The sequence below is a fragment of the Peromyscus leucopus genome, chromosome 12 (genome assembly GCF_004664715.2).
Source record: "Peromyscus leucopus breed LL Stock chromosome 12, UCI_PerLeu_2.1, whole genome shotgun sequence".
Lineage (NCBI taxonomy): Eukaryota > Metazoa > Chordata > Mammalia > Rodentia > Cricetidae > Peromyscus > Peromyscus leucopus.
Window position 1 is genome coordinate 48,068,608 of NC_051073.1, and position 12,214 is coordinate 48,080,821.

Sequence of the window (12,214 nt, forward strand, 5' to 3'; positions counted from 1 at the left end):
GTCTATTTTATCTTCAAAACACTCATATAAACTAGATGCTGTGTAGCCTTGTTTTCAACATAAAAACACAGATGTTAGAACTACAGGCAACTTATAACCAGATCAATAGCTTTCCCAAACCACCTATGGACACAGAAACTCGAGTCTCTGAAACTAGACCTGGATTTAACGATCTAGTGTCCCCATTTTCTGATCCTGTCTATCACTATACATAGAACAAATTATACAACATTAGGCAGCCAACAGTTCCTAGACATCCAATTAACCCTAATGTCTCTTCTGGCAGGCCAGACCATTAGGTCGAGGAATAGTTTTTTTGAAAAAGAAAGACATAAAATCGGGTTGTCAGAGTGAGCATACATATTAGTTTCCTGGTGAAACCCACGGAAGACTATTAATGAGGCTTGAGAGCCTATGGATTGGGGCTTGCCTGGTGATAGATCCATGCATCCAAATTTTGCAGCCCATTACAGAACAATCTAGCTTTCCCTCAGAGTATGATGGGAAGCCATAGAAGATGTTCTGTTTTGTTTTGAAGGTTTAAAAAGATTGGTCTAATGGCTATTTAGGCATCATGGGACCAGTTTAAAGGGCCAAGGGTAGATGTTCAGAGACCCAGGTGACAATGGGAGGTGTTTTGAAATAATGCAAGCTAGACATGATGAGGGGCACCAGGACATGATTAACTGCGTGCATGTGAATCTTTCTAGAGAGTGGAGTCAATATGAATTAACTGAGTACTGAGAATAAGACACAGATATCAAACATAGATTATATATAGTGGGGATTATAAAAGGTCCAGGGGAAAAAAAGGCTTATAGCTACCTAAGGTAGAGGAGGAAATGGTGATTATAAAAAGCTTAATAATCACTGGTAATGGTGGTATATTTCTTTAATACCAGCACTCAGGAGGCAGAGGCAGGTGGTTCTCTGAGTTGAAGACCACCCTGGTCTATATAGCAGAATCCAGACCAGACAGGGCTACACAGTAATACCTTCTTTAAAAAAGAAAGAGAGACAGAGAGACAGAGACAGAGACAGAGACAGACAGAGACAGACAGAGAGAGATCTCAATAATCATATCTGTCAGAGATTCCTCAATAACTTGGTCCCAGCAAGTTAAAAGAAAGCTAACTTTTAGGGTACACAATGTTTGAGACAACATTTTCATTTAAATAAATTTTGTAGTGAGAAGAAAAGGACACTCAGGAAAATATATGTTCAGAAGTTTACTTCTAACAGACTATGAAACAATCATTTGAGGCCCTAGCTCAGCAAATGAACAATAAACCCAAAAAGGGAGACAATGACATGGAAGACACAGAGGAATGCAGAAAAATGTAATTAAGTCATGTAATTAAGCCTAAATAATTATTTCTGCATGATATGATAAGCACTGTAAAAATGGGCAACTATAATCCTAGACGATTCCAAAAGCCTGGGACGTGAGAGCATTCTACACCTCTGAAATGACATCAGTAAAAAAATGAAGTCCACAGTCAGATAACGAAAGTCAAGTTTAGGCATGTCTACTAGAGGCAAAAGCAAACCACTGAAATAATACAATAGAACAGCTTGTTTGCAAACCTTTGGGACAGGATGAGAGCGTTCTCCCGTGGAGAAACAAAAAACACAACTATGTTTTTACAAGGGGGAAGGCAGGAAAGTAAGGCAGAACAAAAATAACAATTAAAATAGATGAAGATAGTAAAAATAACAAAAGAGGCACAGCAGAGGCGAAAAAGAAGCCAAGCACAGCCGTGGCACAGTAATTGTGAATTACATGGAATGCAGGCACCACACTGAAACAGTAAAAAAGTCAAGTTACTCGCTGATTTTAAGAGGTAAGCCAAACAAACAACAACACTGATGGGAAAGGGCCATGGTACAAGGCATAGGAAGAAGGGACAGTCAGAAGACAGTCGGTATCGAAAGGCTGGTGTCCGACAAACTGAAACCAAGTGGAAGCACCTGCTGGTGAGTAGTAATATTAAAATTTAATAAAAGGTTCACTTAAGTTGTGTAAGTCTGAAACATATATTACTTATTACTCAAAGGCATATATAGCAAACATCTGTGGAAGGCATAAATCCTAAACTTGGCCATACACGGTATAGAGGGTTCTAACTGATCTCAGAAATTGCATTACTAGGAATAAGACAGGTCTCTCAAAATGAAAAATTAAGGAGTGAAAATGATAAATTAGATCTAATCTAAGCTGACATATACTGAAAAACAGGAGGAATATTTCAAGACTTGAGTTGCAAAGGTAGGCATGGTAGCATATGCCTCTCACCCCAGCACTCACTCGTGTGTGCTGGCTAGTATGTTTCCAACTTGACACAAACTAGAACCTCCCCTGAGAGAATGCCTCCATAAAACTGGCCTGTAGGCAAACCTGTGGGCACTTCCTTCATTAATGATCGATGTGGTAGGGCAGAGGCCAGTGTGGATAGTGTTACTCTAAAAGGTCTTTCTGGGTTACACATGAAAGCAGGATGAGCAGGCTATGAGGGACAAGCTAGTCCACAGTATCCCTCCATGGCCTCTGCTTCACCTCCGTTCTCCTGGTTGCTGGCCTGCCTCGAGTTTCTGCCCTACTGTCTTAGAATAGACTGTGATGTGGCAATGTAAGCCGAAATGAACCCTTTCCTCCCCAAATTGCTCTTGGTCATGATTTTATCACAGCAATGGAAACGTTAAGACAATGATGGAGATTGAAACAGCGTGATCTTGTGTTCAAAGCCAGCCTAGGCTATAGAGTGAGACTTTGTCTCAAGAGAACAAAAGGAAAAAGAAAAAGAAAACCTCAAGTTGCTGAATAATTTCTACAGTAGAAAGGGAGCTGAGAGAGCTTATTTGAGAAGAGAGAAACACTTTTACATTACTTTATATATTTACACAGATTTGAATATTTTTGAATAAATTATATCTGTATACTAATTGAAACAACACCTTCCACTCCTGTTCCACCTTCTGCCTCAAGGTTAAAGGCCCTGGGACAGATGATAGATAACCAGATTAGAAAGAGAAGATGGTAGAACAGACAATGAAAAAACCTAATGCTTACATCCAGGGTTCAGAGGCATAGCCTACCATTGACTTCAAATGCAAATGACGTCTGTAATTCCACACTCATCCTCACATAAAGGATTCTGTATCCCTTAAGTGAAATGGAAAACATCTGAACTGTGAGGGTATAATTCCATATCTGGTAGCTACATAAAACTTTGCATGAAGGGTACTGAAACAGAACCACAGTGTAGATCTGCTACAACACTAACCACACAACGGGCACCAGATGCAGGTAAACACCTCCACTAGTTGCTCATCTTCCATTTACTTAGTCCTACTGTCCCCAGCCAGTGCAGTGTCTTTGGAAATGTCACTAAGTTTTCATTACCTCTGTAACTGAGACAGAAGGTTCCTAACAATATCAAGGAGAAAGAGATGAGACTTACTAAAGACTTGCTTCGCACAAATGGAGCATTTCAGAGGATGAAAAATCACATGTGCACTGCTTGATATGTGAGGGGGTCTACAGAGTTGGTTTGAGACAGGGAGCTTGGCCCAGACTTCCAAAATCAATTCCCAATGTTAATTAGTGAATAAAGTCCAACCCAACAAAAATAACCTTAATTTCTACTCTTTAACAGTCTTGGCACAATCTTCCCTTTATCTAACTCTTGACTTTTTTCTTTTGAATTTTTATAGATTGTGTGTGGGTGTGTGTGAAGATGCACACACGCAAGTCCACATATAGTGTATATGTGGTATGTTTTTATATGTGCACACATGTCCTTGTGGGTATATGCACGTGTAGGTCAAAAGTAAATGTCAGAGCCCCCCCTCTATATACTCTGCACCTTATTTATTTGTTTGTTTTTGAGACAGAGTCTCTCACTAAACCTGGCAATTGCGAATTGGCATAACAGACTGGCCAGCCACCTCTGGGGATCCACTTGCTCCTGTCCCCCAAGTGTTAGGGTTACAGACATGTCCTGCCACTACTAGTTTTTTTACACAAGTTCTGAGAATCTGACCTGAAGTTTCACGTATGTACAGCAGGCACTTTGTCGAGTAAACCATTTCCCTATGAAGTTTTTTTTTTTTTTTCCCATGCCTCCTTCTTTCAGAAAACATTGCCTAAATTTAATGTGATTACACTCTAACACAGCTCCTATTGTGCAAGTACAGACCATTTTCTGCTCATCACTTGGAACTTGAGTTTAGTTCTTTTTCTCTCTTACCATACTCACAGTTATAAAGTCTAAGTTAATGTATGGTACATAAAATGCAAATTTATGCATCACTCACCTTCTGAAACTCTGCTGAGGAATACACACACACACACACACACACACACACACACACACACACACACGCGCGCTCATTTTAAAATTTAATCCCAGCACTCTGGAGGCAGAGGCAGGTAGATCTCTGTGAGTTCCAGGCCAACCTGGTCTACATAGTGAGTTCCAGGATAGCCAGAGCTTTGTAGAGAGCCCATGTCTCAAAAAACAAACAATAACAACAACAAAAATTTAAGTGATTGGTGTGTAGTGATGGGTGCCTTTAATCTCAGCACCCAGGAGGCAGAGGCTGTCTGATCTCTAAGGTCAATCAGGATCATGCAGTGAGTTCTTGTCTCAAAAAAAAAAAATAGAGCTAGAGAGATTTAGGGGTTAAAAATACAGGCTACTCTTCCAGAGGACCTCAGTTCAATTCCCAGAACTCACATGATACCTTATAACTGTCTATAACTCCAGTTTCTTGAGATCTGACACCCTCCTTTAGACTCTGGGCAACAGTCATACACATGTTGCATAGACATACATGCAGCCAAAACACCCAACACATAAAATAATTTTTAAAGATTAAAAACTAACATACATTGTATATGTGTGTACATGTATATGTATATATACATACAAGTAACATTATATGCACTGAGCAGGTTGTATTTACATGTTTAGAAACACACACATGCATACACATTCACAACAAGGCCATGAATTTAAGAGAGAACAAGAGGAGGAACATGGGAGGGACAGGAAGGAAGAAAGGGAAGGTAGAATGATGTACTTACATTATAATGTCAATAAAATAGAATTTAAAAATGTAAGTGAAAATTAATCATCTTCAGAGCGGTATCACCAAATCACTGGACACCACAGAGGACATGTCAACCTTATTGCTAACGACATCTTGTGAGGTTACTGTCATCACAGCACACCTGCCTGCCACTGCCTCACTGTTACTGTTGCAGACCCAGCCCACAGCAGGATGATAAAGACTGGGATTTCTACACCAAAAATCATCATGAAATAGTTACAAAATAACCCGAACATTCAGATTCTCTGACCAAGTAATTGTCTACCTGAGTAGGCAATTTAAGAAAATAATTCAAAAGAAAGGGAGGCAAGCCAAGTCAAGTATAAGATACTCAAAGAGAGGATATACAAAAAAAGAAAAAGGAAAAAAGAAAAGAATTCAAAAGTTAAACTATCAGCATGAATATTTTGGTATTATCTGTAAAAAAAAAAAAAAACATGCCATGCTGGTATAGGTCCAGGTGCAGTTATGTACAGTGTGGCAACTCAAATCAATATAGACTCTTATGTACTTTATGAGTGGAGAAACCATTATTAAATCTATCTTACCAATACCATATAATAGCTTACTTATGGAGTTTATTAACAGGGTGTCAATTTAATAATGAAAAATAACTCTGTAAAACACTAGAATCCAATACTAAAGATCAGTGCTCAATTACCATATGTAAGTTTACCTGTTTTCTTAAAAGTGTTAAGAACACTGTTTCACAACAGATTTTATAATGAAGAAAAAAGAAAACCCAGACCCAGTGGGACATGCTTGAGATCCTAGCACTTGGAAGGGGGTGGGAAGAGGGAGCTTCTGAGTTCAAGGTCATTATCAACTACACAGCGAGGTGAAGACCAGCCTGGGCTACAGGAGAGTCTGTCTCCAACAAACAACAAACAAAAGAAAGTAAACAATGGGGAGAAGCCTGTTCTCTGAGCCTAATATAAGTCAAAAAGTTTACATTTTCACAGTTCTACATAGAAAATGGAATTATTTTCAAAGTCAGCCAGATTTCTAAAACTGAAAGTTGCCTAGTTCCACGACTTGACACTTGATTTGGGCAGACGCAGAAAGCTGTCCAGCAGCTCAAGTGGAGTAGCATCAGAAGCACAGGGAAAGAAACGTAAACAGTTAGACTGCAGACCACTTGTTCTCCAAAGCAGGATGGAACCTGCACTTAGTAGGACGTTTTTTCAGAAGCCATCAGTGATGGCCAGAAGGGACCTGCATGGCTGTTCATCTGGCCCTTGCTCACTGTTTTTTAGCCTGTTGATTGTGGTATTATCACTTGGGGTGGCCTTTGGTGTTAACTGTGAGACCCCAGTGAGCATCCCACTGCCTCTCGAGCTTTCTGGCAGACATCTTTAACAATTTAAAACAATGTATTCTTTAAATTTGAAAGGATTTTGAGGGTGCAAGAGAGACTGTAGACCCAACATGAAGCCCGACTACATCTTAGAGGAGGAAACAGCAGCATTACAGCCGGACAGCCAGGGCTCTTGTCTTTTCTTGGTGCTACCGCTTGGGTCCACCTGCCAAGGCTGTGGGGCATCACATCCTGGGTCCAGAAATCATATCTTTTTTTTTTTTTTTTTTTTTTTTTTTTTTCAAGACAGGGTTTCTCTGTTAGCCTTGCGCTTTCTGGCTCTCGCTCGTGACCAGGCTGCTCGAACTCACAAGATCCCTGCTTGCTCCGAGTCTATAAGCTGCGAACGGCTCATATCTCCTCTTGCAATAGCCTTTCATCCTAAAATCCCATTCTTATCTTAGAAAGGCTTCTTGTCATTGAACTATGAAAAACACTGATCAAATAAATAAACCTCAAAAACAAATTTTATAACTCTGTCAATTCCCCAACATGAAACCATATGGTGTCCTAAGTTGATTCATTTTCTTTATTTTGTAATTAACCGCATAAATGCCTTGAGAAGCTTCAGGCATCATTAGACAATCTGGAAACGGCAAGAACTTTCTCCCTAAACTTAGGCTGACAAATTATTCCCCTAATAAAATGTATTGTTTTCTGACATTAATGTTGAAATGCCAAGGCACCCTGACAGATAACTATTTGAACATTTGTATTCAAAGCGTTTAAATAGCATGAAATATCAGTTTGGGAACCAACTGTTCAACAGAAGGGCAGGGGCAGCGGGAAGCAGGGAGAGTGTAATGGAGGTGCCAGTAACAACTCTGGCCTCCATCCTGATGTCGGCATACGAATGCTGGCTCTGGGGTTCCCAGCACAACGGCAATTAGGCTGGATGCATTCTTTTCCCTAAATGAACAAAATCCTCCCTCTTTGTGTTTATTTGGAATTCCACGTGTTTGAAACTGAGAGAAAAAAAAAACATACAATGGAAAAATTACAAAAGACAATCCAAACGTCTGTTATCAGACATTAAGCCAAAGAAGACTTTCTAAGTTTCACTTCAAAGGCAAAGGAAAAGATGCTCTTGGCTAAGCTGATGTGTTTATATGAGGTACAAGGCCTGGTTCTAAAAAGCATTCTGTTGAGTATGGTAACTACTGGCTACTACTGCAACTGGACAACACTCCGAATTCCTGTGTGCTCTATCTATAAAACACACTCTGGGGCTGGAGAGATAGCTCAGAGGTTAAAAACACTGGCTGTTCTTCCAGAGGTCCTGAGTTCAATTCCCAGCAACCACATGGTGGCTCACAACCATCTGTAATGAGACGGGCTCACTCTTCTGGCCTGCAGAAATATATGCAAACAGAACATTGTATAATATAATAAATAAATAAATAAATAAATAAATAAATAAATAAATCTTTTAAAAAAACACACTCTGGACTCAAAGACTTTGTACAGAAAGAAAGGATAGAAAACACTAAAATTATGTTATTTGGGATAAAGTAGATTAAATAGAACTACTAAATGTGTTTTTATGTTATTTCTTTTGACTTACCACAGCTAGTAAGAAATTTAAGTTTAGATTAGGCAACAATAATACATGAATTGAAATGTAGTAAACTACTTTGTTTTTTTTTTAAGATTTATTTTCATTTATGTGCTATGCATCTGAATCTGTGTGTGTGTGTGTGTGTGTGTGTGTGTGTGTGTGTGTGTGTGTGTGTGTATGCTCATGTGCCTGAAGAAGTCAGAGAAAAGCATTGGATCCCCTGGAGCCAGAGTTATCCACAGTTGTGAGATGCCCCACTAGGGTGCAGGGAACCAAACTCAGGTTCTCTGGATGAGCAGCAAGCCGTCTCAAAGACAGAGCCAACTCTCCAGCCCCTTAAGTGGCTTGCAAAGTCCTGTCTAGTTCCAAGTCTGACACTGCAAAGCTGCATCCGCCAGTTAGCAAGCCTTGGTAGGTGACTTTAGAGCAACCTTGCTCTCTTAGAGACTTTTCTTTTCCACATGTACCTTCTCTTGGTCCCTTCTCATTCTGTTTACCTTGATCCCTCAGTGGACAAGAATCATTATGCTAATTAATTTGTTTATGTAAAGTCAAGTTCATACAAGGTCATCTTGGGCAGACAAACTCTTAACTGCCTTCTCTTCATATTCCTTTCATTTTGGATTATATTCTTCCTTGCTCCCTACTCTATCTGCAGACCCACTAATACCTACCCATCCATGTTGATTTCTGATAGCAATGAACTCTGATATTTGTTTTGATATGTGTGAAACAGGGGTGCAGTATTAAGGAACTTCATAAGTCTTATTACCCTATGATCTCCAAATGTTCTGGCATTCCATGTTGTCTGAGAAACATTTGGAATGTATTATTTTCCAGCCTTTCTATCCAGAGAGTCTGAATATGAAGGTCTTGTTGAGGCCTAAAGTCATATACTTGAGAAGCTGCCCACGTCATTGGAAGATTCAAACATGGTTGGGGGACCACCTGCCTTGCCTAATTTTCGTTTGTACTTGGCATAAAATGAATTGTAACTGTGGTAAGGCTAGTGGCCTCCGGCCTGAAGCTGAGATGCACTGCCCCCAGCTCCAGCCCACTACCATTGGGGAACGATGGTCTTTAAACACACATATTACTCACTCCTCCAAAGCCTCGGCCATCAGTATATCTTCTTTGTCAGTTTTAACATCCAGCTCTGGCTCCCCACTAAGCAGAAGCTTCAAGTTATAAATAACCAGCAAAGTTCCTGGGAGAAAAAAAAAAAGAAATATTGACTTGTCAGTACTTCAAGTGCACTAAATTCTAGGCATTTCTAATCACTTCATCTGTAGAATTCAGCCCAGTCTAAAGCAAATTTCCTTTTCTGATTCAGCAAAATATGCTAGGATAAAATGTAGGCTATGCCTTATGGAAAATTACACCCTCTGTCCGAGGCCGATGCATTTCCACAATCTGCTGCTCTTAATACTATTCAATCCACTATCAGTCTTTCAAATTTTGGCAGACTTTTCATAATTTGCATTAGGACAATTGCTAAGAGCCTGAGCCAAGGTTGTAATGTAGGTGAAGCTCTCATTTGTGAAACTGAATCTAATGCATATGAGAAAAATTAGCTGAAAACACAGTACTGAGAATTGTTCTATATTTACAGAGCAGGCCCTGACAAACTATTCTGTAAAAAGCTAACTGGTGAATATTTTAGGCTTCAAATATCGTATCTCCACTGTCACAGCTACTCATAGCTGAACTTGGTCACTGTGCCATGAAAACATCTAGAGAGAAGGCATTAAGAAATGAATGCAGTTCCAATAAAATTTTATTTATAAGTACAGAGTGCAGAAAATACCAGGTAGGCTACCTGCATATTTTCCCTTCTCCCTCTGTTCCCCCAGATCCTAACCCTAGTCTCATCCCCAACTCTATGGCAGGACACCTACAGCCTTCCCTGCCCGCTCCCCCTCATTCCCATCGCCTGTGAATCCCATGGATCTTCCTCTTCCAACCTCCCTCCACTAACTCATTGCTTTGTCCTAGCACCCAAGCCCAGCAGGCACCCCCTGCTAACCCAAGGGCCAGTCCTCCCAGGGCAACAGGTAGGCTGACAACAGATCCACACCTCTCCTTCTGCTCCTCTAGATGCAATCCCCCAGTCTCATCCCCAGCTCTGTAGCAGGAAACCTGCTGCTGTCTCCCTTTCCTCCCTGACCCCATCCCTAAGGGACCAAAGAGACCTTCTCCCCAAACCTTCCCTCCCCAAAATTCATCCCATTATCCCAGCCTCCAACACTAGCAGGAAAACCTTGGGAACACATCAACTGATCTGGCCAGGGAAACAGGTCCATCGGATATTTCCTACCAGGCAGCACATGGTCACCATACTCTCCTAAAGTCCAGGAATGAAGCAGGAACCAAGAACAAAACACACACTCAACAGACAAAGCCAGGTGTCAATAACCAGACCTATAGTCATCCCAATCACAGATGCCTAGATGTCAGTGTAAAAATACAATCAGTACCAGCCAGGACAAGATGTCTCCACTGGAGCCCAGCTATCCTACCACAGCAGACACTGATTATTCAGCTGAAGCCCAAGAGAAAGACCTAAAAACAGTCTACACGAAGATGATAGAGGTTTGTAAAGAGGAACTTAATGAACCTTTAAAGAAATCCAGGAGAACACAAATGAACAGTGTGAGGAAGTGAATAAATCACTTGAAGAAATCCAGGAAAATATAACAGTTCAAAGAAATGAATAAAAATGTCCAAGAGCTGAAGATGGAAGTAGAATAAATCGATGAAGAAAATGCAAACTGAGGAAATGCTTGAAATGAAAAACTTGGGAATTCGAAGAGAACTACAGAGGCAAGCTTCAGCAACAGATTACAAGAGATGGAAGAAAGAATCTCAGGTATTGAAGACATGATAGAAAAAAATAGATACACTGGTCAAAGAAAAATCTAAAAATTTCCTCAGACAAAACATCCAGGAAATCTGGGACACTATAAAAGGGCCAAATCTAAAAATAAGAGGAAAAAGAAAATTTTTGTAACTTAAGAAGGACATGCCTATAAAGGTATGAGAAACACAGAGAATACCTAATAAATTAGACCAGAAAAGAAATTCCCCTTGCCACATAATAATCAAAACACTAAATGTACAGAGCAAAGAAAGAGTAACAAAAGCTGCAAAGGAAACAGACCAAGTAACATATAAAGGCAGACCTATTAGAATTACATCTGACTTCTCAATGAAGACTCAAAGCCAGAAGGGCCTGGACAGATGTGCTGCAGACTCTAAGAGACCACAGACTGCTATACCCTACAAAACTCTGAATCACCATAGATGGAGAAAATAAAATATTCCATGATAAAATCAAAGCTAAGCAATATTTATCTATAGCCCTACAGAAGGTGCTAGGAGGAGAACTCTTCCCTAAGGAGGTTAACTACAACCATAAAGAAATAATCCCAGATCACCAAAATCAAAAGAAAGGAAACACACACACACACCACTACCACCACCACCACCAACAACAACAAAATAACAAGAATCAACACTTATTGGTCATTGACAGTTCTCAATAGAAATGGTCTCAATTCCCAAATAAAAAGACACAGAATAACAGAATAGATGTGCAAACAGGACCCGTTGCTTTTGCTGCATCCAAGAAAGACATCTCAACATCAAAAATAGACATTATCTCAGGGTAAATGGTTGGGAAAAGATAGTCAAAGCAAATGTACCTGAGAAACAAGCTGGTGCAGCCATTTTAATATCTAACAAAATATACTTCAAACAAAACTAATCAGAAGAGATAGAGAAGGACACTACATACTCATCAAAGGAAAAAAATCCACCAAGATGATATTTCAATTCTTAATATCTATGCTCCAAACATAAGGGAAACCATGTTTGTAAAAGAAAAAGTATTACAGCATAAATCACATATTAACCCTTACACACTAATACTGGAAATTTCAATACCCTACTCTCGATAATAGACAGGTCATCTGGACAAAAACTAGAGAAAAAATAGAGAAATAATGGAGCTAACAGACACTATGAACCAAATGGACCTAATAGATATTTACAGAACATTATATTCAAGCATAAAAGAATATACCTTCTTCTCAGTACCTTGTGGTGCTTTCTCCAAAACTGACCACATACTTGGACACAAATTAAGTCTCAACAAATAAGAAGAAAACCAAAATAACTCCGTG

General features: G+C 39.7%; 1 protein-coding gene across 1 annotated transcript in view; it reads right to left on the bottom strand.

Annotated features, from left to right (window-relative positions):
• Morc1 (MORC family CW-type zinc finger 1) overlaps window positions 1-12,214 on the bottom strand; it is a 158,608-nt gene that overhangs the window by 117,033 nt on the left and 29,361 nt on the right. Inside the window, exon 8 of the mRNA XM_037209983.1 lies at window positions 9,132-9,237. Coding sequence (XP_037065878.1) covers window positions 9,132-9,237 — 106 coding nt within the window. The remainder of the gene's footprint in view (window positions 1-9,131; window positions 9,238-12,214) is intronic.